This window comes from Penicillium odoratum, assembly GCF_028828045.1.
Source record: "Penicillium odoratum strain IBT 22623 chromosome Unknown utg000006l_segment0_segment0, whole genome shotgun sequence".
Taxonomy (NCBI): domain Eukaryota; kingdom Fungi; phylum Ascomycota; class Eurotiomycetes; order Eurotiales; family Aspergillaceae; genus Penicillium; species Penicillium odoratum.
The window spans coordinates 288,034-312,094 of NW_026643148.1; the positions used below are offsets into that span (position 1 = coordinate 288,034).

At 45.8% G+C, this 24,061-nt stretch overlaps 9 protein-coding genes across 9 annotated transcripts; 3 read left to right on the forward strand and 6 right to left on the reverse strand.

Moving 5' to 3' along the window:
* Window positions 1-2,878: 2,878 nt before the first annotated feature.
* N7520_008553 (camp independent regulatory protein) lies at window positions 2,879-4,183 on the forward strand (the record flags this gene model as incomplete). Its single annotated transcript, XM_057142487.1, has 1 exon — window positions 2,879-4,183. The coding sequence occupies one exon, from the start codon at window positions 2,879-2,881 to the stop codon at window positions 4,181-4,183; it is 1,305 nt and encodes a 434-aa protein (XP_056991775.1).
* Window positions 4,184-5,189: 1,006 nt separating this feature from the next.
* Window positions 5,190-6,108, reverse strand: N7520_008554 (uncharacterized protein; the record flags this gene model as incomplete). Its single annotated transcript, XM_057142488.1, has 3 exons — window positions 5,190-5,389; window positions 5,560-5,815; window positions 5,866-6,108. The coding sequence occupies 3 exons, from the start codon at window positions 6,106-6,108 to the stop codon at window positions 5,190-5,192; spliced, it is 699 nt and encodes a 232-aa protein (XP_056991776.1).
* Window positions 6,109-7,479: 1,371 nt separating this feature from the next.
* On the forward strand, window positions 7,480-7,860 carry N7520_008555 (uncharacterized protein; the record flags this gene model as incomplete). Its single annotated transcript, XM_057142489.1, has 1 exon — window positions 7,480-7,860. One exon carries the CDS (start codon window positions 7,480-7,482, stop codon window positions 7,858-7,860), a length of 381 nt encoding a protein of 126 aa, XP_056991777.1.
* A 4,311-nt stretch (window positions 7,861-12,171) lies between these two features.
* On the forward strand, window positions 12,172-14,118 carry N7520_008556 (Zn(II)2Cys6 transcription factor; the record flags this gene model as incomplete). The annotated part of the gene is made up of 2 exons (XM_057142490.1): window positions 12,172-12,671; window positions 12,768-14,118. The coding sequence occupies 2 exons, from the start codon at window positions 12,172-12,174 to the stop codon at window positions 14,116-14,118; spliced, it is 1,851 nt and encodes a 616-aa protein (XP_056991778.1).
* A 992-nt stretch (window positions 14,119-15,110) lies between these two features.
* Window positions 15,111-16,172, reverse strand: N7520_008557 (HpcH/HpaI aldolase family protein; the record flags this gene model as incomplete). The annotated part of the gene is made up of 5 exons (XM_057142491.1): window positions 15,111-15,265; window positions 15,323-15,665; window positions 15,724-15,852; window positions 15,921-16,041; window positions 16,105-16,172. The coding sequence occupies 5 exons, from the start codon at window positions 16,170-16,172 to the stop codon at window positions 15,111-15,113; spliced, it is 816 nt and encodes a 271-aa protein (XP_056991779.1).
* Window positions 16,173-16,618: 446 nt separating this feature from the next.
* On the reverse strand, window positions 16,619-18,264 carry N7520_008558 (glycoside hydrolase; the record flags this gene model as incomplete). Its single annotated transcript, XM_057142492.1, has 5 exons — window positions 16,619-17,272; window positions 17,344-17,528; window positions 17,706-17,913; window positions 17,977-18,072; window positions 18,145-18,264. The coding sequence occupies 5 exons, from the start codon at window positions 18,262-18,264 to the stop codon at window positions 16,619-16,621; spliced, it is 1,263 nt and encodes a 420-aa protein (XP_056991780.1).
* A 156-nt stretch (window positions 18,265-18,420) lies between these two features.
* N7520_008559 (glycoside hydrolase) lies at window positions 18,421-19,032 on the reverse strand (the record flags this gene model as incomplete). The annotated part of the gene is made up of 2 exons (XM_057142493.1): window positions 18,421-18,692; window positions 18,882-19,032. The coding sequence occupies 2 exons, from the start codon at window positions 19,030-19,032 to the stop codon at window positions 18,421-18,423; spliced, it is 423 nt and encodes a 140-aa protein (XP_056991781.1).
* A 1,154-nt stretch (window positions 19,033-20,186) lies between these two features.
* Window positions 20,187-20,706, reverse strand: N7520_008560 (uncharacterized protein; the record flags this gene model as incomplete). The annotated part of the gene is made up of 3 exons (XM_057142494.1): window positions 20,187-20,329; window positions 20,391-20,453; window positions 20,568-20,706. The coding sequence occupies 3 exons, from the start codon at window positions 20,704-20,706 to the stop codon at window positions 20,187-20,189; spliced, it is 345 nt and encodes a 114-aa protein (XP_056991782.1).
* An 864-nt stretch (window positions 20,707-21,570) lies between these two features.
* N7520_008561 (uncharacterized protein) lies at window positions 21,571-23,155 on the reverse strand (the record flags this gene model as incomplete). The annotated part of the gene is made up of 2 exons (XM_057142495.1): window positions 21,571-22,157; window positions 22,213-23,155. The coding sequence occupies 2 exons, from the start codon at window positions 23,153-23,155 to the stop codon at window positions 21,571-21,573; spliced, it is 1,530 nt and encodes a 509-aa protein (XP_056991783.1).
* Window positions 23,156-24,061: the final 906 nt, after the last annotated feature.

Genomic DNA, 24,061 nt, shown 5'->3' on the forward strand with positions numbered 1-24,061 from the left:
GATGCGAATAGAATCAGCTGGTCAGATCGTTCAGCCTCCGAAGCCTATTAGAGTGAATTGTGGCAGTTGTGCAACCGGTCTCCGTTGGCGATACGCTTTAACTGGGCATCTAGGACCGGCCCGTGCGTAAGGTTATCCCGGAATCACCAGGAGAATAAGAGGCCACAGTAAGCTAAGGCTAAGCTGATGGACTAGCGCTCGAGAGCGGGCGCTTCGGCTATCCGACTCCACTATTGGATGACTTTTATTGCCAAAACAATATATAACTACCTCATACTAACTAGTTATGTGCCCGGAAGATCACGGATAAAAACCAAGTATAACCTTGTGAATGCTATGCAAATCAAGTGAGTCTCGACTTGGGACGATTACATGCGAAACAGAGTTTAAGTCGTACATCCGACGTTAGCTCATTCGACTAGCTCTACACGACTATTGCCGATGTAAGGATCGCGGAGAAAGTACGAAGATCATTACGTGGCACTTTCGTGAATCAAAACAATAAGCATGGATAATCCCTATCTAACAATTATGCCTCATGTGCAATATGTTTTAAGAACATATCTCAAGCTTTCCAGCTCTGAATGTTCAAGCTTAGTACAAAGAACAGTTAAATTCCAAACCGCGGCCGCGTCATGATACGATTACGAGTCACGAGATCTGGCCACAGTGGCTTTTTGTTTTCGCATTTTTCCGCCCCGAATCCCGATATACTTTGTCTGGTAAACTGTACTCCGGGTTTCTAGCCGTTTGAGTTCCAGGAGGCTGATGCTGATGCCGAGACACCCGCAGAATACGCTAATCCGGAATCGGCGGAGTACTTTCCTTGGTCGCATTCGTGCTAAATATCAATAGGCAAGTGGATTCAGTCTTAAATTTTTATCCTGGATATCGCTCTTCTCCGTATCCGAAGTCCGAGCTCCGTGTAAAACCAAGAAATACCAAGAAATTCAGATCCAAAGAAAGCCGGCAGAGATAAAGGTGAAGGGTCGCCCCACGTAGAAAAATGCATAATTCTAAAGCAATATAAAAGAAATCAAGTGTTGCCTCAGTAGGACTAGATCAAATGCCAAGCATTGGAAATCCAAATCAGGTGAGAATGAACTTTGGGTGGAGACAGTCACTCTAAGCGAGCATAAAGTTCAGCGGCCTCGTGTCGGATTAAGCTTAAGCTTCAATCAGCGCGCACTAACCTTCCCTCTTACGATCAGAGCGCCACCTTGAGAATGCATCTGACACAGATCCTGTTACGATGGGACTGGTCTTATTATTTATTTGTTTTTATTTTCTTTATTCACATGTATTATATTTATCCATCTTATGTTTTATATCCATTCATCTTATGGATTAATTTATCTAAATTAATTCAAATATTTTCTTCAAATTAGACTTTAGGCTAATTATTTTCTGACTTGTGTTCAACATGGAATGGAGCTGCCTTGCGAAGGGGTGAAGCCAAGGCTCAGAATTAACCTTACTGGTCTTTGCCCCCACCATGTCCATCCTTGTCAAGCCACCGTAAGCTTAGCCAAGGCTAAAGCCAAGAGCTTCCAATAGTATTAGAATGACGAATCAGAACACTAATCTTTACACTAAAGCCCTTTTTACATTTTCATGCTGAGCCACGGCCCCCTACGGGACTTATTTACTAAAATACTTGGAAATGATCTGGATTTTTCTTTCCATTCGTATCCGTATACTTCATATACTCCGTATCGTCATTGTATCATGGCCAACCATGTGCCACACCAGCCACAACTCATTTTGACTCATTAAGAACCAAGGTTCCCATGCACAACACGGTCGGGCGATAAAGTGCCCGTGGATTTCAAATTCTACAATGTGCATAGTAGTTTCTTTTTTTTTTTTTTTTTTTGTTTTTCCTTTTTTTCCCCTGTGCCTATCACATCGTGGATCGTCATTTGCTCCATCTTTCAACCTTAGTTACCTTGTCTCCACTTAACTCTGTTTTTCCCAAGCTATTGTATTACACAGAAATAGATTTTTTCATTATTTTTCTTTTTTCCTTCTCCTTTTTCCTGGGCCCCATAAAATCTTGATTGATAGTAATATATTACATGTAACCTAAATACAGGAACTCTCGGCGTTTAGCAACTTCCGATTTCTGAGTTTTTCTGGGTCTTTGTCTGGTTTCCCTTATTTTTAACCTTCTTTTGATGATTCCTTATTGTTTCTTCCCCCTACAATCCTATAATCCTTCTTCTCCCCCTGGTTCATGTACTTCATATTCTTGTTGTTCACTAGATTCTTTCCCTTATTGAATCTACTATACGAGGTCCTAAAGTGAGTCCCCCCCCCCCCCCCCCCCGGACTCCGTTTCTTTGAATCTCTTTTTCCCCCCTTGTGTTCCTGTCGGCATTCTTTACGCTTCCTTACCCACTTGCCCCACATCCAATCTCTGCAGGTTGGCGTGCTGTTTCCTATTTTATTTTATTTACCCTTTTTGGTTTCAAAGAAAAAAAAAATAAAAAAAAATGAAAACAAAAAAGAATTGAAACTAAATTACAAAGCCACTAAACCTGTTCCGTGACGTAAAAAAGCTCGGTCTTTACCCACTACTCAGCCTACCCCATACCCGATCATCATTGACTCGGATCCTGATTCCTTTTATATCTTGGACCGCCTCTCCACTGAAACTTTGCTCTTGCTCTTACTCTTTTTCCCTACCCACTCAACCTGATCGGGGAACAGGATCTAAAATCGAACAGATCTGTCTGCTCCACATCGAGATAAGGAAGATCAAATCCAACTTGATCCCCATACTTAACTATCAACTTAAAAAAAAAAACCAACTCAAATCACTCTGGCCATCAAAGTTACTAACCCATCTGGGTCGTCGGATGAGTTAAGAGGCTGGATGGAGACTTACTACGGACACGTTCGCACCCCAGCGGACGCTATCATCTTATTCGAGGCCTGTCGCATTGGTCTGCTGCCACGAGTACAACGCCGTCTTTCGGAGAAGGAGCGACAGTCGATCAGATCCGGATCAGTATTTGTCTGGGATGAGCGGGAAGCGGGTATGCGCCGATGGACGGACGGCAAATCATGGAGCGCCAGTAGAGTGTCCGGCAGCTTTCTCACATATCGAGAGATGGAAGGGAAGCGGGGTGGTGGCAGTGTATCACAGGGTTCCATGCCCAGAACAGGCAAGACACCGGAAAGCAGAGGAAGCGACGAGGAGCGAGGTGACGGCACAGACGAAGGTCCTGATGGATACCGGTATAAGCCTGATGGCTTAATGAAACAGTCATTCAGTATCACGACCTCGACGGGCCAGCACCTTCACCTGATCAGCTACTATGCTCGCGCGCACTCGTCTGCCATGTCTCTACAACAACCCACTACAGATCCCGCACTGCGCCATGTCCGCCCCCAGAAGGGTCTGTATCCGGAGTCAACTGTCAACGATCAACAAAACTTGCCTGTGGTCACTCGTGGACCTATGCCTGGAGCTGCGTACCCCATCACTCCTCATCCCATCGGCCCATATCCTCGCGCCACCCATGCGCCTTCATACCAACAGCCCTCGTACGCATGGCCTCCAACACCCTTAGCCACACCACCGACAGTGTCGGTCCATTACGGTCCAGGCTATCCCCAACTTGTGCCTGGTAACGGTCCACCATATGGCCACCCGCAACATCCACACACACATCATGCGCTCCCACCACCTCCCCATGGGCCGGTCTACGACCGTTCACACCCAGAAGCAAACCTCCCTCCCGGCCCACCACCAGGCTACCCTGGTCGATCACCTCGCACCATCCACGAGCCTGCCCAAGGAAGCCCGCGAGGCTACGGACAACCCATGGCCGATCCCCGCCTCGCCTCTCCCCGCGTCGTTGCCGCACCTGGTGCACCGTCAAACGGTATCGCGCAAAGTCCACACATGTTGAAGCAACATCTTGGGCCCATCGGCACTCCACCAAAATCCGATCCAGCCGGTCCCCCAGGTGCCGTTCCTAGTATTGGAAACCTTATGGCCAGTGCATCTCTAGCCCCAATCTCCTCTGGTGGTCCTCCGGGACCGGGAAGTCCCAATTCCGCTCGTCCCGGTCCCATGGGCGAAGGTCCCCGCGACATTCCAAACGAGAAGATCGGATTTGGAGGTGAAGATATGAGAGCCTTGCGCCAATTAGACCGTGTGTTCACCGCATGAACCAGAGCCGATGTTGAACCCAATTTCGGCAATCCAAAATTCTCTCTAGACTGTTTCCCAGTCAATTTCTTGAATGTCGTTTCTGGCTTGCTTGATTTATTGTTTTTACGGTGCAACGGAGTTCTTACTCATGTGATATCCATTATGTTTGTGTTGCTTATTATTTAGCATTCTTTGCATGGGTCGGGGGATATTGCATTTTGTCTCATGTATGATCAGGTCATGGTTATGGTTCACGGACCTATCATATTTATGCATTGGGATCGGTCTACACGGATGGGATCTGGTTCTGTTATCCGGTTATAGTCAATGGACTAGCTTGTGTTCGTTAATTCTACATTTTGTAAATTTTAGCCAACTCGCCTCGAAGTGGTCGAATTTGTGTATTGCTGATCTACTGCTGTATTGATCTGTGTGTCTGCAAAGATATTTCAGCGATGTTGCCGATGTCACTTTTTTTTTTTTGAGAATCTCTTGTTTACCAACCGTTTTGCTTGAATCTCCTGTTTGAGCACCCAGGTACTTGATAATTACATACTGGTTTGATAACAAGTCCGAAGGTTTGTGCATAGTTGGAGTGCCATGACTTGGCTGGCTACGGTTTATCCAAGGAGTGTGAGATACATCGCAGGAACGATAACACAGTACCGAATATTTTGAGACCAGTGGGGTTTACTCTTTTGATCTTGACTTATCTGCTTTCGTTTCTTCCATTCGTCTATCCTTATCTTGATCTTGTCGCGGATCGAAATGTTTTACAGATTGTCTCATCATATTAAATATTCACTAACTGTAGGAAACGATCAATAGTAAGTAGCTATGACATGACAAAGTCTGCGCAATTTATATTTCTACTTCAATGACAAAACGGTGGATGGAGAGAGCAGAAGACCATTCCGTAGAATATCAAACAAGTATAGCACTGCTGCTTTCCAGAGCTTTTCCAGCTAAGCGATCAAGTAAAGCCAAAAAGTCGATTCGTCACAATAATCCATAGTTTGACTTTTCAGTTCTCCTGATCGCTTGCAGATGGAAGCTCAAGTTCAACGAGCCACGGTGGTTGTGTCGGAAACTCCCCCGCGCCTTCGATGGAAGCATTGACGAACAATGTTTGAGAACCTGGTTGAAGCTGGTTTTTGTCCCCAAAGCAATGACTTGTAGCTGAAAAGCTTTTGACGGTATTTAATGTAGAAAGTTTATCGATAACTGTAGATCTTCAGTTATCAATATCGGTCAAATAGAAGGCTTCACATTAGTCTTGTGGCGCCAAGTAACCAGTTTTGCACCCCAACCCTCGTGAATGTGACCAAAACAATGCAGACGAGGTCGCGCTCGGCTAACTGCCTCAAAAAGATATGGACAATCGGCTCGCTCACCGGCATAAGTGTAATCCATGACGCCCTTTGGTGGACCGTGTGTCATAGCAACATCAACATTGTGAATTGAAAAGTCATGACCACGATCTGGATGATACTGAAAACCCCACTCTCCGAGTGTTGGTGTGTATGGGCTGGCGTAAACCTTTAAGAATGCACCATTTTGGAGACGGAAAGAGTAAGTTCCCTCGTCGAGAAAAGTAATACCAGCGGCGTCTTCAAGCATACGTCTTGCATCCCCGTAGCAGCCATATACCTGCTTGGGTCTAGGGACGGCTGAGTTTCTGCCAATCTTTTCTGAAATACTGGAATGTCCAGGGTGAAGTCATGATTGCCGGCTATCACGAGCTTAAGGGGGGCATTCACAGCCTGCAGGAGTCGGATGGAGGCCTGATACTCATCAATATTGGACTCCGCGGTAAGGTCGCCGCAGTGAATCGCAACATCGACATATTGACTCGATACAGGGTCGGGTAAACTGTCCAGCCCATGTGTATCTGAAACGATTAGAAACCGGGTCTTGATATTGGCTGGAGTAGTGCTTGTCATCTTTGAGGTTTGTACGATCTTGAAATATCTTGAGAGTCAGGCCGTAAGTATGTGGCTTGGGAATGAGAATGTTTGTGCCCGGCAAAGAGATGTCTGATGCAGAGGTTTTGATATAAGGTTAACTAACTAGTTAGGCTAGTTAGACTTTAAGGCTTACTCATTGAGGATTAGTCCAATAAAATTTCGTCCTTGGCTGTAATAGTGAAGTCATGAACCTTGGTATCTTGGTATTGGAAGACATTCCGGCGGAACAGTCCACTGTCGAAATATTCATGGAGTATAAACATATGGGATTTCACTTAGAGAAAGACAGACTTGTCTTTCTTTTGATTGGAAGTCATAACTCCTTCATCTTGATCTCAAATATAGAAAAGAGGAATCATTGTGAGGATATCCATCAGCTCACTTCAGACATTTAGTGATTCCTTGACTTCCATAACGGATAAATATTAGTACCAAATGATACTAAGATTTATAGACTTTCTAGTATAATTCAGCAAAAAATTGGTAAAAGCGGTAAACTCTAGTTATACGATAAATTGATCTGACCACATGGCCGCTACTCGCCCCTATAGACGGGTCCTAGCCCTGAGTCTCCGTAGGTTTGGTCATAAGAACATCAGTAACAATTCTGGAAATCTTCTGGGTTTATTATCAAGATATGATATAATCAATAGTCACAGCTGGAGGAGTTCAGAATTTCTTCTCCTTTGTTTCACATTAAAGTACCCCTCGTGCTCTAACCTAGCAGGAAATGGAATGAGGAGTTTTGGGATTAGTGGACTCTGTTGGAGGACCAAAGGTAGTGGGATTTTCTTTCCTCCTTATTTAGAGATGAATGGGAGAATCATTCGCTTCATTTTGAGGTTCTTGAAATTACGTCAGTATTCACAGGTGGGTGGAATTGGATGCAGTAGAATAATAGGCAGGAGCGACCTTAGAAGTGAGAAAAGTAGGCTTTCGGTATTTTTGCACGTGTAGCAATGAGATCTCGTAAACAAACATCTCTGTTAACCCAAAAGTTGTATAATTATGTAAGTTTGAATCCTTCAATGTGATCAATACTTGAAGCTGACAGCGAAGAAGACTTCAAGTATAATTATCTCGTCTTCTCTTCATTCAATAGTGAGCTTGAACCTCCCTGTCTAATACTTGAAGTGAGTACTTACTGACTTGAAGTTGAAGCAAGCGATCCGGTCTCCTTGGACCCTCCAAGCTTCCTGCGGATACACCCACTCTTTTTCTTGTAAACTCAAGGTCTTGTAAACTCAAGGGCTACGAGTGATAGAATGGACCATGTGTCGCAGATGGGGCTGCACTGACGAGAAATAGCAACTCCGGCCCCTCCTCTTCGCTTCTTACCTCTGAGACATGCCGAAGTCCACCCCCGTTCCTGCACCACTTCGGAGTGCTCTCCTCGAGTGCTTCCGAGCCCCCACCCGCCTAGTCCGTCCAGAACTTCGCCGACAACTAATCCTCGTTGGTGGCGCCGCCAGCATTGCCCACAATTCCGTATACAGCACGGAGGATGTGGATGTTACAGCGCCAAAGGATGTCATAATCGACATCTTCAAAAATGTTATGGACGGCGCTCTTAACTTTTCTCTCCAGCCCGACGGCAATATCCAGTTCGATTGCTCCCAAGGATCCAGCGTTCAAGTCGAATTCCTTCAAATCGGAGATGTAATCAAACGGATACACGCGGTAGAGCCTTTCTTTGAAGGCTTTGTTGCGTCCATGTCGACTTGCTGAGAATGAGGGCCGAGACGGTGGTTAATCGTGGGAGCGACGGGGATTTGTTGGACTTCAAATGGCTGTCGTCAGAGGTGGCGAAGAGGGGGGAAATAATTCCGGAGCTGAATGAAGCTCAATCACACACTAATCCCGAGTCTGGAGGATTATGGTCGTTATCTGAGTCCGAAAACTCATGTCCTCGGAGAAGCTTATATTATTAATTCGTGGGGGTGGACTATTTTTCATCGCGTGTATTTGTATTTGTTCATCCTCGCAAGACCAGTCATGAGAGAACTTCAAGGTGCGGTGTGTACTGACGAATTGATTGATTCAAATCTATGTCCCAATTGTCCGGGCTCTGAAATGAAGTCACCAGGCTCAGTATAGGCAAATTTGACAAAGACGCTCTCAATGGACCCGAACGTCACATGTATTTTTTGTACAGACTGACGAAGCTGGTCACTTTGATGGGTCATTTTCAATTTTGGATACTAGCAACTTCACGGAAATCAACGTTACATCGACAAGATGTGATAGATAAAGTGTAAGGAATATTGTCATACAGATGTTGGTATCGGCATCACTAAGAGCACCATTTCATCTTTGAGGGCGTCTAATCGAGAACCCTACTTGGCTGAACCAAGAGTCATTCACCATTGACCCCAGGATATGCTGCAAGGGGTCTGTGGATTGATGTACTGTGTTCCATTCGCCTACATTCGACCGGCTGGTTCCCATATATGCAGGCATATGTCACATAATTGTCAAGTTTCCTTCTCTGTTGGCGGCCTTGCTCCTCACTTGGACACCCCCAACAATAGACTTGGGGCAATGGCGGAATTGAGTAAGTGGAGGGTAGAATGTTCGTTTTCAGAGGGAGGAAATAATACAATCTACTTCTCGATGACATGAGTAGATTGGGTGAATTCGTCAGCCGGAGAAAACATCGCGTATTAGACACAACTCATCACACGAGGCCACGAATAGCATGAGCGCATGCAGCCATCGTTCCCGATTAAGAATCTGGGGGAGATGGCCTATATTTTGCCCATGGTCAGGCAGAATTATCTATTCAGTTATGATACAAACCTAGGAGGCTTGGAGATATGACAGAACCAACTCTAGCCTTTTCGCCCCGATTGGTCCCATCAGTTGCTTCCCAAGATTGGAGACCCCGAGAATTGACCAAACTTTGGGACTGGAGATTATTACGACAGATTGCAGGGCTAAATCGTGGGGGTTCAGCTCATGGAACAACAAGAAGTGATCGATCTAAAGAACCTTGTTCAGGCCAATGCGAGCGTCCAACAGAATCCGACCGCGGAAATAGAACCAAACTCTTCGCCCCGCCATTGGCACTACTGAAGCAGTTCGCCGAACGATTCCAAGGTTAGAGGTAATATGGAGACATAAGTTTTCCCCCCAAAAGCAATGCAAACTATTGCCCAATCGTGCAAGCAAGAAGAACCTTGAAAGTGGAAGGATTCTGGATTCAGTCATAATTATTCAATCAGCAAAGGTCGGTATGGCCGAATGGAAGAAAACCCCTTGCCACGCGTTACGGTTATTACGATTCGACACGCTAATACTTTCCTAGTCCAGTTTCCTCGGGCGTAGAACACGAATGTTTGCACCGCGAACCAAATGCCGGTGGCTTCAAAAATGGCGCAAACGGGGCAAATAACTTAATTACAAGGCTATCTGCCCCGTCGCGAGAGATAGCTAGTCTCCGATACTTGTAGTTCGAGCTAAGGAGGTATGATCGGACGGAGCCGACGATGTGGCACTAGTTGCATACGCGGCATATACCGATATACAGTGATTTTCCTTTCCCCTGGGCTAGTTTTTTGAGTTTGAATGATGACGGACATGATTCAGGTTCTGAAGTGGTGAATCTCTCCGCGGCTGATCCTGACTATTATCCGGCTTATTATTGGGTAGTTCGGAGGTGATCCGTGTGGGAAGTGTTGAGTAACTGACCCGGGTATTAATTCAATAATATATGCATCAAATGTGTAACCCTTTGTATTTGTCGGGAGATTTCCGAGTTTCCGGGTTGTCAGCCGTGTTCGGATAGCATTGTTGGGACAGACACATCTATGGAGTATTGTTATCATTTAACCGTTTAAATTTGAATTGACGATCGTTTTACTCTGTAGTCGACTCTAGAATCTGGAGATCTATTCATATTAAATTTATTATTCGGAGGAACCAACCGATGAATGAATGAAGCTTATGCAGTGGAAGGTTGATATAATGCGAACTATTATAGGGTGGCTTGGTCAGATGTGGGCGTCAAGCCTCTCTTGACAGAATGGAATACGTAGGATCCTCGACCGTTCTGGCCCGGAACTCACCAGGCCCACGGGCAGGACGATGAGCAAATCTCGCTTGAATGGAAGGCTTATTGGTTGATGAGAGAAGGTCAAAGATCTCAGCCTCTGCAGCTCCATCCAATCCCGTGGATGATCATCAAATTCTCGGCAAACCTACTGATCCTGTACACGAGGTCAGGCGGATCGCTTTTTCCAGCATTTCGGCCTTTTTAAATCCACACGAAGCGCTACTGGAGAAAAAAGAAATGAGATGGTTAACAAGTAATCCCACCTCGTACACAAACATGTTGTAGTCAGTTCCCACTTAAAACATGGGAACGGGAAGAACCGAGACCCGCTGAGACCCATGGCACAACATGGAGCGGAAATCAAGTATTGTTCCTTTGTATGCTTGGAACACATCCGAATGGAAAACTCTGTCATAATAGCCTGATTGGCCACAGTTCCTTCGCAGATCCCCTCGGAACAGAGATTGCCTTAATTTGAATCAGCTCCATCGGATTGCATTAAGTCGTTTGACCAAGTGGAGATTGCCCAAACTGGTACCTGGGCTAGGCAACTAGCAAGGATCGTTCCGGCCTGAAACGCGACTTTCCTTTGGACTCTCAGCTGATGCGTTAAGTAAGTTTAAATGGTGAAAAGGCCCGAGCTGTCCGGGACCCCTTACGGTAGGAATTAAAAGGGAAAGAGGGGAAAAAAAAAGAGGAAAAAGAGGGGCTTTAGTATGACAGTCTTACCGCGTTAGTCCGCCGGCAGGTACTAAGACCTTCTTGCTGCAAGTGCTATAAGCCGGATTAGGCAGAGAATCCACATTTTCACTTCCACTTTTTCCACATTTTCCCCCCTTGTCACAAGAAATATTAGTTATCCGTCCCAAGGAATTGTTTTGAGGTATAAAAAGTAACCAAAAAAACCCCCCCACCAAACTAGCAATCCATTAATCCAAACCAAAATTATTCAATAACGATCAGACTCAGAGGAAGACGAGCCCCGTGGACGTGTAGAACCTGGGCCATTCCCTGCAGGCGGATGTCTGTGCTGGTCAATCCAGACGATCTGGCCCACTACCCCAGATTGTCGGGCGTACAAAGGGGGAAAATTGCGTAACCAGTTTCAATGTCGACCAAATCTGTACCTTGAAAAAGCAAAAAAAAGCACAATTCCCTGCACTTAGATCCGACCAAATCCGTGGAGATTGGGATTGTCCCGCCTTTACGGAGTAAAATGGTAATAATATAATGTACCAAAGCTAAGCTGTTAACCGGCTTACCATGATCTTTTATTCCATCTATTCTTCTAATTTCTTCTAGCCTCTTCTTTGGCCCCCATAGCTCGTCTATTAAACTCCATCGGTAGCTGGGGGATGTATGCTTTTTCTGTCCCATTCGACAAGTCCTTTATAATCCTAACGTACAAAGAGTAAAGGCCAAGACTCAAACTAAATGAGGATGGTCCACAATTTCATTCAAAGAGTAATACAGTTCCTCTCTGCCTCAACAACACAACTTGTACACTCCTACCTAGAAAGGAATATCCTTGATTATCCATAAATAATGGAATAATATTGCTTTTTTTCTCCCTGTCTCGGAGTGCAAATCAGGGCAACAGAACATGCTTGGCAGCCTCCCCCGCAATGCAAAGTTTAACCTTTCTATAGCCCAAACTCGTATGACCTCAAGGTTTGTAGTTTCTATTACATATTTGATTCACTTATAATAATAATATTCCTTTGACTTTTTGCCCCTCTTTTTCGGATCTCCCATTCCGATCTGCCGCCAAAAAATACTTTGAAAAACCTTCCTGTTTATAGCTGTCACTCGTTTCCTATTTCTTCCTCTTCCCCCCACCCCATTGATATACGCGGCTTCCTTTCCACCACCCCCCCCTCTGCTTTGAACTAAAGCCACCCCATCCACCCCCGACAAATCATAACCCTTTTCTTTTTTTCTTGGCTTTCGCCGGTGCTTTTACTTCTCTGGACAACCCATGGTCAATGTTGTCCATGCAGAACTCCCCATATAACCTACACCCTTGGAACGCAGGGCTACAGGCTGAAAGTTGCTCCGGAAGCCGCTCGGACATCCCCACCTCCCGGATCGACACACTCCGAGAAAGTATCTCCAGTGCCAGCACCAGTGGCAGTCCCGATGATACCTCAACCGACTCGCCAGACTGGAATGGGAATGGGGGACAATCGCCACCAGACTCGGATATACTGAACAGATTGCATTCTGATGTATTATCGAGTCGAATGAGCGACGACATTCCACCAAAGGTGGAGGAGGTGGATGACGATGATATCCACACTGTGAAACCGTCCGAAGTGGATGAAAGCTCGGGTGCACCCGCGACCGTTCCACGGAAACGTGGGCGTCCACGCAAACATCCGCTTCCTACCCCCGGCGGTCAGGCCAAAGTGACCAAGGGTCGGTCCAAGACCGGTTGTATAACCTGTCGACGCCGGAAGAAGAAATGCGACGAAACCAAGCCTGCGTGAGTGAACTTCCGAGAGCCGGATAAACCCATTTCCCCTGAATCCCCTGTGGTACGAGACTAATGCGATGTGTTACTAGCTGTCTTAACTGCCAGAAAAATGCCGTCGTATGTGAAGGATATCCCCCGAAGGAGATTTGGAAAAGTGGAAGGCAAAGAGTTGCGGATGGTCCGTATTGAGATCTGGACTTGCGCAGGCGCAAAAAATCTTGAAGCTCGGACTGACCAGACCCGTCATTTAGCTGTCAGAACCCAGTCCCTTGTCACCGTGCCTCGGAACCTTCCCTTCCTCATCGATGGCATCGAAACTGAAATCGACCGTCGCTTCCTCGATCACTTTGTGTATGGGTTTAGTCGGGTCTTGACCCTCATCAACGATGACTCGAATCCGTTCAAGGAGATTTTGCTTCCCATGGCAACTCAACACCGGGGGTTGATGCATTCGCTTATGTGCCTGTCGGGATCGCACCTGTCGGGGCTGGACCCAGAGCCGAAGCTGAGAGAGCGCAAGTACTATCATTTCCATCGTGCGATCCAGGATCTGAAGGAGAACATCACCGCCTCGTCGGCCGCTACGCCTCAGTCGGAAGAGGACCAGCAACTATTGGTGGAAGACCCCATCATAGCATCTACCATCGCATTGAGTTTGAATACAATTTGTGAAGGTGAAACCAGTGGTGAATACCGACCGCACATGGATGCTGCCCGGTACCTCCTTGTATCGCAACAGCCACGCAACGAAAAGTTCCGACAGTTTATCGTGGAATTCTTCCAGTACCACGACATTTCAAACGCCCTTACCTCCCTGGACCGGCGGCCTGCTCTTCTCCAAGGTGATAAGCGAATGCCGGATTTCGTGCCGGGCGCTTCGGCAGGTATGTTCTTGGGGGTGTTCGATGGACTTTTCAACTACATTTCCCAGGTCACCCAGCTCCGAGACCGGATTCGACAGCGATTCAACGAAGGATACGAGCCTGCAGTGGACTACCAGACTCTCAGCGAAGCTGTCCAAGTCGATACCGCCATCCGGAACTGGAAGACATCCCACGAAGAAGACTCCTCTAACTGGTGCTTGGCCCAACTCTACCGGCAGTCAACTTGGGTATACCTCTTCCGCACTATCCGACCTTCGCGCCCTAGCGACAAGATCGCCCAGGTGGTTGATGACGGCCTTGCTTACCTAGACCGCCTGCCTCAAGATGCAGGTGCCTACAGTATCGTCCTCATGCCCCTGTTCCTACTGGGCTGCTCGGCCTTCCTCACCGAGCAACGAGAACGGATCAAAAAGGGCTTTGAGTCCCTCAAGGCCTACTCTAATCTCCGCAACATCGAACCGGCCTTCAAGGTTGTTTCGCGCGTATGGGAGATAATGGATACCAAGATGGAAGACAGCTGGGACTGGGAGAGGATCATCAGCGACATGAATATGGATTTCCTCATCACCTGAAATTTCTTTTCCTACCCCATTTTCGATACCCGCTTTTACCCACTTCTTCCCCTCAGGGGCCTATTGTCTTCCTTTCTATACCTGATGACCGACAAGCATGATGATCCTTGCTTCTTGGCAACTGTACGCGGCGTTCTTTGTTTTGGACATGCATCTGCATTCGGTGGGGAGGGCTCACTTCGTGCTTTTGTTTTTAGTTGGCAGACGGTGTCATGCAGTAAGGGGCAACGAGGTAAATCATAACCCCGCCTGGGAAGGGGGCATAATGTACATTTTGACCTACCGCACGAGGCGGTTTCAAATTGAGGAAAAAGGTGTTTTAAAGGTTTTTTGGTGGTTGACCAGATCAGGGAAATGATAACGACAGAACCGATCGGCGTTTGATGTGGATGATCTTCTTGGACATTTTTGATCTGCTGTATATATCCATTTGCTTGTATGTATTGACAATTCGATCCTTAAGGACTACTCTGTATGATATGTGAAGTTTGAATGAACGGTACATAGGTATTCACTGTAAACGACTTCTACACCAGGTCAGTCAGGGACACTATTTAGAAGCCTTGAAGGTGAAGATGATCAGTCACCAGGTAAGTTCAGATCCATTAAAAACTTTAGACTGAGCCTGAGAATTGAGGTCGATCAAAATACTTTGGGCCACTTGTCGAAGTGTCAACCTGTTTTTCAGAGAATGAACTCGAGTTCAGTCAATATTGAACTAGATTTGTTGCGTGGGGGATGATCCTCAGAGCTAGTAACTTTAAGTACCGATAGCGCGACCGTTAAGATAGCTGGAGCTTTTTCTCCAGGTCCACGGATATAAATGAAATCTGTTTGCCGCTGAGGGGGTTTATGTTATGGGATCAACCGTTGGATAAGTGCAGATGGAATTTCTATGCCAACCTCGGGTCCTTCAAATAGGGAAGTAGATATTCATAAATTGAATATGTTATATATATTTAACAGCTTGTCCCGTGAAACAAGATTTCTTTTTAGTAACCATCCCGAGCACCACCAGAGACGTTCTCTCCATTGGCGGTCTTCAGCTCATTCAGCATTCCAGTACGGAACACACCAACATCAGTGTTGACAGAGATCATATCAAAGCCCTGCTGCGCACGAGCGCGCGCATCATTACCATCAGTACCTATACCGACACGTTAGAAACTAGACAAATTGACCCAGGGTGCCCAAAAAAACATACAGAAGATAGCAGCCTTCTTCCCAGACGCATGAGCAGCAGTCAAGATCCGCTGAATAGCACTCTCATGCTCCTCACCGCAGCGGGTCACACCCATCTGCTTAGCCAGATCAAAAGGTCCAATGAAAAGCACATCGATACCAGGAACAGCGGCGATTTTCTCCACGTTCTCAACGCCAGACCGGGACTCGATCTGGACGGCCACAGTGATAGCGTCATTGGCACCGTTATCATGTTCAGGTCCGGGGTTCAAGCCGGGGACAGAGTGTGGGGCGAACATGGGTCCGTATCCTCGTGTGCCGAGGGGAGGGTACTTGGCGTACTTGACAATTTTGGCGGCGTCCTCCTACAGCATTGCGAATTAGTTCTGACCTGGAGTATTTCAACGTCCTGGATTGCCCTACCTCAGAGTGGCACATGGGAGTCATGATACCGTGTGCGCCAGCGTCGAGGGCCCGCTTGATCATCCAGTCCTCTGCGAAGGGAACACGGATAATGGGACTAGCACCTTCGGAGCCGATGGCATTGTTGAGCTTGCTACAGTCAGTATGTCTGAAATAGTGCAAGACGAGAAGCTAGAGCTTCGCGGCCCGAGACATACCTCATAGTAATGGTGATCAGAAATCAATCCATGCTCGGCATCAACCAAAACCCAGCTAAACTTTGTCGAAGACCCAGAAGCTCCATGTAAAACAGTCTTTGCAACTCCGGCACTGGGAAGTCTACAGACAAAATGACAATCAGTTAGTCAGAAGTCCATGATCTTGGCTGAATTGAGACCATACGTGAGCCAGAATCCAAATGCGACATCGGGCCCCTCGAGGGTAGATTTGATAGCTGTGGTGAATGACATTTTCAATGTTAAGAGAGAATCAAAGTGTTAAAGTGTAGCAATCGGAAAGATTTACGAGGAAGTTACGCGGGGGTTAGTCCACGGGTTACGCGGGGGGCCCTCGGGTACAATTATCCCGATGTGCGGGATGTCGGGGTAACTCCGAATACACTTTTCCCTTTCCCCAAGACAAGATCTAGCTGTCAACAGAAGACAGCCCATTCCACCATGTCCCCTTGACACTACTATGTGCATATTTATTCAATGTTTGACCCGTCTTGCTGTCGGTCTGATAAAAGAGTTCATTTCCACTATTCGACCGAATAGCCAACGATGCATACCCTCTGGCATTTGCGGTACATTTTCAATAGCAAGTACTAGACTAAGAGGAAACAATTTTGAACCCAACATACATGTACTAACTCACAAACCCGTACATAGTAAATCCCAAAGAGATTCAAAGGGGCTTACAGTTTGGTAATTTTCCAACTTCCCTTACCACTCTCAATATCAAGCTCGTAACATGTGCCTGAATTGAATGACATCAATTTATCCGACGAGTCGCAAGAATCCCCTGAGTATGCCGCGATCGAGAAAACGGATTCGTCAAAGAGAGGGTAGACAGCGGAGCCGCCGGACGTTACCCAGGCGATACAGCCAACATCACTTGTGCTTCCTTCATCGTCGGTGAGATAGCTCCCGCAAGTACTATCCGAGTACATATTTAGCTCGTAGTAGTCGGAAGTTGGGGGAGTATTGGCCTCAATTGTGGCGCTGCTAGATGAGCTGCTCGAGGTACTTATACTTTGGTCATCCGTGCTGGCGGAAGAAGTGCTGGTGGAGGAAATGCTAGTGGAGGAAATGCTGGTGGAGGAAGTGCCAGTGGAGGAGCTACTAGTACTGGAGCCAGTTGCTGTTGCCGATCCCCAGCGCGTGGCATCCATAGCGTTCCGCCGGCTCACAATGCCGCTCGCGATCGAAGCTAGCAGTGATGAATCTTCAACAGGCTCAGAAACATACATGAAGCTATTGGTCTCGGTTAAGTAGGTTCCTGTGGTGGTTATGGTCGATGTTGTAGTGGATGGAGTGGCTGAACATCCTTCAGTCGGGCCACAATATGTCTAAACAAAAAAGTAAAGATGTCAGTCAAGCCTTCACATTAGATACAAGTTGGACTGGCTCTTGAACTTACGGAGGAGCTAACAGTTGCAGAAGTCATTCTACTTGTCGAAATTATCTGCACAAGGACTGTACAAATGGTTGCTGTGACCATGGAAGTGCAATCCTCATCCTCGGATACCTTAGGTATGTCTTCAGTTGTGCCACCACCGCCACCCTCCACTAGATACGATAAATGAGTCAGGAATTCGCCGTGCACTAATGGTATGTTAATTAAGCTCTTACCTGTTGAGCCGCAGCCAGGGCCACAAAATTCTAGTCCGTAGCCACCACCACACCACTACAGTCCACATCCCCTATCACACCCGAATAATCCGCACTCCCTATCGCAGCCCCAGATATCACAATCCAGTGTCCTATATCCCTCATATTCACTGCTACTTGTATTATCGGTGTCATCTGTATTATCATCGTCATCGCCGGTGTCATCGTTATCTCCCGTGTTATCGTTATCTCCTGTGTCCTCAGACTCAGTCTTATCTGTTTTTTCACTTTTGACCTTTATGGGAGGAATTTTGCTTTGGGGGGTGATTTCTGTATATGTGGCGCCCGGTCGAATAGTGATAGTGTGGGAGGTAGAACCCTATGATATAATAGTCTTAGAGTCATCGTCCGTGCTGCTTGTCGTATCATCATCACCACTAACTACTGTGGCCGATGATGAAGCCTGGTCATTATTTGCAATACAATAGTAGTAGTCTAGCCAGACACCACTAGCGCAGTCTGTTCCCATATCAGGGTTCTAGGTGTCGAAGTCAGAAGCATCAATGCCGTAGGACTCCTTAATACTCTAGCAGGAGTCGCTACTTTGAACCTGATAGAACTCTGTGTAGCCACTTTCCATATTTGTAGGGTAAGGAGTAGGCGTAGTTATCACGGCTGCAACTGCGGTCGTTGTGCTAGGGGCGCTGGGGATGGTCGCGGTGTTTTCCATATTTACGGTAATCGTTCTAACGCCGATGTTTGAATAGTTAGTCGATATTATTGGACCCAACGCTATGTTCGGAGGAAAAACTAAAGTGATAGCTGGGGGTGCAATGCTCTGCTCGGCGGTCATCATGCCGGTCGTGTTACTTAGGACAGTAATAGGCTAGAAAGGAAGCCCAGTCACGACGAAGTCCGGAACCGAGATGATTGTCTTACTTGTGGAAGTAGTTCCATCTGCACTGATAATCACCGGAGTGGTAACGGATGGCCAAGTCACAGTTTGCGTTTTATTTAAAGGAAATGGTGGCAAAATGAACGTGTAAGGAGGCTGACAGGAGACCTTAGGGGAATCGCTGTCCCAGATTTTAGGGAGGACGTATACCTTGCTATCTCCTTCAGCAGAAAATACGTCAGTCGAGTTGGAGATAGCCTCTGCTAATGAATGTTAGCTAAATTATAAAGGCTGTGTGAGGAGAACAAAACAAATACCTGACAGATCGCCCGCATTATCTTCGTCGACAGCCTATGTAAAGACTCTAATTTTAGAGATAAGATTAGCTATAAACTACCTGAGGTAGGCTGGTAGAATAAAAAAACACAGTACGATCACTCACTCTCCCATACATCTCTCGTTAGCAAAATCCATTTTCATTTGAATGGTCTCATCATTATCGTAGGCTACCCACTGGTCTTCATTATAGATAGCAATCTTCACAGCCGTAGTAGAGTCAAGCCAGACAGTGGGGTTTCGAAAGGAGTCGTTGACAATATTCATGATCTCAGTATAAGAAAGTATACCCTCGGTCTTAGTGCATGGTCTAGTATTGCCTTCAACACCGGCGTTAGTTATTTTGAGATAGTTCGGATAAAATATCGAGAATCTATGTTAGCATACCTCCAGTACTAAATGGATATCCAGCATTAATATAGGATGTATCGTTTAGGGTATAGCCTGTGGAGATCAGCAGAGTAACCTTATAATATTTCAATAAATAATGAAATCAGACTGGGGTGACATACTGCGGCCGTAAAATCTAAGTCCAAGGTTTACCTGACTAGGTTCAATGTCGTTATGCCAGAGAAGTTGTAATCTAGAATTGATTATTATGAGATTGGTGCTGGCATAGATATAGGATCCGATAGATGCAATCGTGCTGTCCTACGTACTATAGATATCATAGGACATGAAATTGAACTATAAATTATCTCTATCAGTGGAAACATTTTAGACTGATATATTAGGGCACAAACTTACCCAATTAATTGTAGTTGAAATGTTCGCAATGTTAAAGTTTTGAAGGTACCAATAGGAGCTTGGGAGTGTGATTAAAAGTCCGTAATCATTATCTAATGAAGAACGAATGTTTTGAAGGATAGTGACGTAGTTGTTATAATCAGCATCCGTGCCATATCTATCGGAAGCTCTAGGGTATTCCCTAAAAATTGTCAATATATGCATGTTTGTATTAGAATATAGCTACTAAGCATGTTGATGTCTATAATACTGACCAATCAATGTCCACACTATTAAAGCTATACTCTACTAAGAACGCTTTGAGAGACGTAATGAAAGAATCTTGTGCTGTGGTAGAGCCGGCGAGGGTTGTGAAAACGCTTGAGTAGATACCTGGATTATTCATAGCCTAGCCACCAATGGAGATCTATACCTCGACGCTATAGTCCTTCAGGGCTGCAAATCGTGAATAGAGATCCGTTTGGTTAGACTCTATGGGAGCTAGCTCATAAGTATCCGGATCGATATAAATGAATGAAAATACCAGATAGGTATATCCACCGATAGGTATCTAGAGGAGACTCATAAGTATATATAAAATTCAATTTTTCGTACAAGGATCCGTCTCATACCTCTTCCGGGGTCATTACTATATGAGACCTTTAGTAAAAACATCTTTGAAAATAACTGCTGCTCTAAGAAGGCTCAAGCTCACTATCGCAAGCGTGATTAAGGTTCCATCCTTCGTAGTATCCAATTCGGCGGGTAGAGGCCGAGGTTCCTGAGTACTCGGGTGAACTCCATGTCGTATTACCACAGAAGCTGCTTGAGGTGCCACCTATAGAGTAATTGGATTAGCATATGCTCCTAAGAAACGACGATTCACTGGGGCTACTTACAGTATCCGTACTCGCTACAACAAACGTCCAATAGGTATTTCTTAGCGGAAGCATAATCGGATCCTATACCGATTTATTAGTATTATAAAGTATTGATAGAGATATCGCGCTCAAACTTAAGAAAGGAAGTAGGTACCCTATATATCTCTATAGCCTGGATATACTCCAGGGTCATACTTAGATAAATGTGAATAGGTGCTATTGTAACTAGCCTCTTCAATATAGCTGCTGCCACAATAGTTCGGACCATAGCTGCAAACATTTGATGTGCTTGAACAGCAGCCCTCCGTGCAAGGATTGTCTGCTGAATAAGCATTATTATCAGCAAAGACTTTGTATAATAGCAGCAGTAGCCGAAAGGCCGTTGCTAGCGCCCAACTCCGTCGCATTGTATGCCCTAGATGTGAAAGGTGATCCAAGCAAAAGTAAAAGAAATTAATCGCTAACCGAGGCTTTTAAAGTACAAGGGAAAGCCCGCCATAATCTTCTTTGGCCAAATTTAAACTGGATTTTTGTAAGAAATTCATTCCGTCGGCTTTCGTGCGAAGCTAGTAAGAATGTTTTCATCTGGAAAGTGGGCTATATACAAGAACACCCCGCTTTCATAGATGATATTTCTAATTCTCAACCTAAGTGATGCTATCAAAAATGCCGGTATATCAACATCCTCCAGAAATACTAACACCTTAATCCAAAGCGAGCAAATGCTAATTAATTTATGACTGTTTGTAGACTCGTGGACCTATTATATCACCGGTGAGTAGATCATTTTCATCCTCTGTTACCTCTACTAACAGGTACAGCCCTTACTTTCCAGAAGAATGATTAGTCGACCGGTGTCTCCTATAATCCTTTGATGAACTACAAAATGAATCATCAGGGGCTCGTCAATGGGTAATGCTGCTGGAATGTTGTGTCTTGTTTGCCGACGTCCACCATAGTCAGATATTGGATTATGATGCTTTACGGCTCATAGAAGTCCTTTGCTAGCATGTGGACTTGGATGCTTGGGTATCACTATATTTAGAGAAGTTATGAGCCTTTAAGATGCACATGTGTCACAGGATAACTATTAGAATATTTGCATCACACATTCAGCGCATAGACTATGTAATTCACTTAATGTTATCCAGGTTTGGAGCGAAGGACGGGTACATGGTGAAATTGTCGGAATAGAGATCTATTGGACCAACAAAAGTGGCTCAATCGCTGGGTCGTATCGTGTAATGTTCAAAAACACATTATGGGAGCTCTTGCAGACAGTTCGAAGCCAGTCGATGATATGTCCGAGGTTTTCGTATTCATTCTGAGCACGCTCGGCGAACTCGGCGTACCACTGTTTTTGACCAATTGAACTACTCTTCCAAAACCAAATACTCGTATATTTGGTTATTTGCAGATCTCCATCATAATCCTCACCCATACATTTTACTGCATTGAGCCAGACACTGCTTACTAGACCTCCAAACGACCTCTGGACACGTGTTGTTCTGGTGAATGGAATCATTAGCGAAAGGATTGAGAAGAGTAGTGAAAGATTGCCATACTGAAGCAGGTTCTGATATGCGTATTCAAATGAACGAAGGTCACGATTTGAGACATAGAAACTTGTAATCTCTAGGTTATCCGGGAGTCGTAGGCTTGGACCTGGGATTTGCATGTATGATAAATCTTCAATTATCCCTCTGCATGCATTTTCGAAATCGTGAATGAGTTGGTGGAAGTATTCTTTATCCTCCATTGATGCATTCTTCATGTCACCGAGGCCTATTTGGTGCTTGGTGAGTAAAGTGTATGAACAGTATTAGAGCCAAATACGGACCAGCTAGTAAGAACATTCGAGTGGGATCATTATGATCAGAGGCTCGGTAGACGCCAGGCTTATGTCGGAGCTTCCAAATGGCAACGCGAAGTTCTGCAAATAGATTATCGAAATTTGGAGTTTGGTGCAAGAGGCGGAAAGAGATCACTTCAAGTACAGTGGCTGATTGACGAGTTCGTTGAGTATGCATCGAAGGTAGTTCGTACTGTGTCATCGACCCCATTTGGAACCAATTACCAGCCGGACTGGAAACCTCTCGGTTGTTACCAGCCGTGTATGCCTGTCTCATTGATTCTATGTGTACCACGTCTTCGAAGTCAAGACGAACCGAGTCCTCTAGATCGCATCGGCGAATCACTGGTGTATTCAGCAGCGGATAATCCCAAGCTGGTTGATCGGAAAGAGGAGCACAGGCCGTCTTTTGCGATGAATTATTTGATCCTTCGTAGCGCATTTGTTCTGTCATAGAGATAACCAAGCCATTTGCCTCTTTTGCTAGAATAGCAAATTGATCGGCAATTTTGGAGGGGATCTCCAAATCAATACCAGTCTTCCAGAGGATAAGACCAGAAAAGTAATGGTTCTCAACCTTGAAGTCTTCTGTTATCGTGGAAGGAACATCGAACCTCTTCTCATAACTTCGGAAATCCGCTTCCACCCATTCTCCACGAGCATATATCAGGTCATTCATCGCGTTGAGCCGAAATAATGAATTCCATCGCTCTTTGAATTTGTATTGTCGTTCGTCGGGCGTGTTTTCAGAGGCCGGGAAGTCATAGGAGAATAGCTCCAGGCGAAAGGTAGCACTGGAAATATGAGCAGGAAGAGCTAGCTGCGTACAGCGGTTGGTGACATGCTCCAGGTAGCCTAATAGCATACTGAAGCCCAATGAGCATTGGAATCGACTCCAGGCTGGACCATTTTCCCATTGAATCAAGACCATCACTGTGCTTTGGTTGACTGGCGCCCAAAAGAGTCCTTGGAAGCCCTGGGTTGTAGACACAGGACTGAGACTGTTGAATGATCCTCTAGATTGACTTCTGATAAAAACTTCAATTGTAGGATACTGAGAATAGGAGTCTCAGGCAACTGTTCCCAATCCGAAGCGTCAAAACATATGCCTCGCAGGGAGGGTTTCATAATAGACTTTGGCATTTTGTTGCGATTTGGAGAGACAATACTGGTATTAACGCTCACTGTGGGATCAGATAGTACTCAATCAATTGAAAGTAGATACAAATGAGGGGTTGATCACATTGTAGTAGATATGAGCATGGTAGCTGTCACTGTGTAACCGTGTACTTAATTCCCGTACGGGAACTGAACCGTCCGATCTGTCCGAACTTGTTGACGGGCCACTGCCCAGAAAAATCTGCCAAGTGGATCTGAAAGTCGACCTAGGCCGGCAAGATGCCGCAGCCAATAATACCTAGCCACGTCAGGACCGCGTATGGTATTACAGGTATGTGTGTTTCAGGTGCTTTACAGGAAGACCCTCATTCAGGGTTTGCTCCCCAGGGGTTCAGGGGTCCAGGGTCCAGGGTCATGAGCGAGACCAAGGTTTGATCGACAATTTCTGACTTATATGACACCCGCAATCTTACGTAGATCACCTATGACAGGCTGATTTCTATACGGGATTATGGTAAGGAAAGAAGCGAGTGTGCGAATACACAAGATGTGGTATGGAGGAGGGAAAGACTATCCCAAAGAAAGTGGGGCTATCTCCCGCCCAGTCATCCACAGACGAACTAACTATTCCATTCTTCAAGCCTTTCCCAAGCATTTCTAGCGCGGCTTAACGAGTATTGCACGCTGCCCAATTCTGCTGGCCGAGAAATACGCAGCC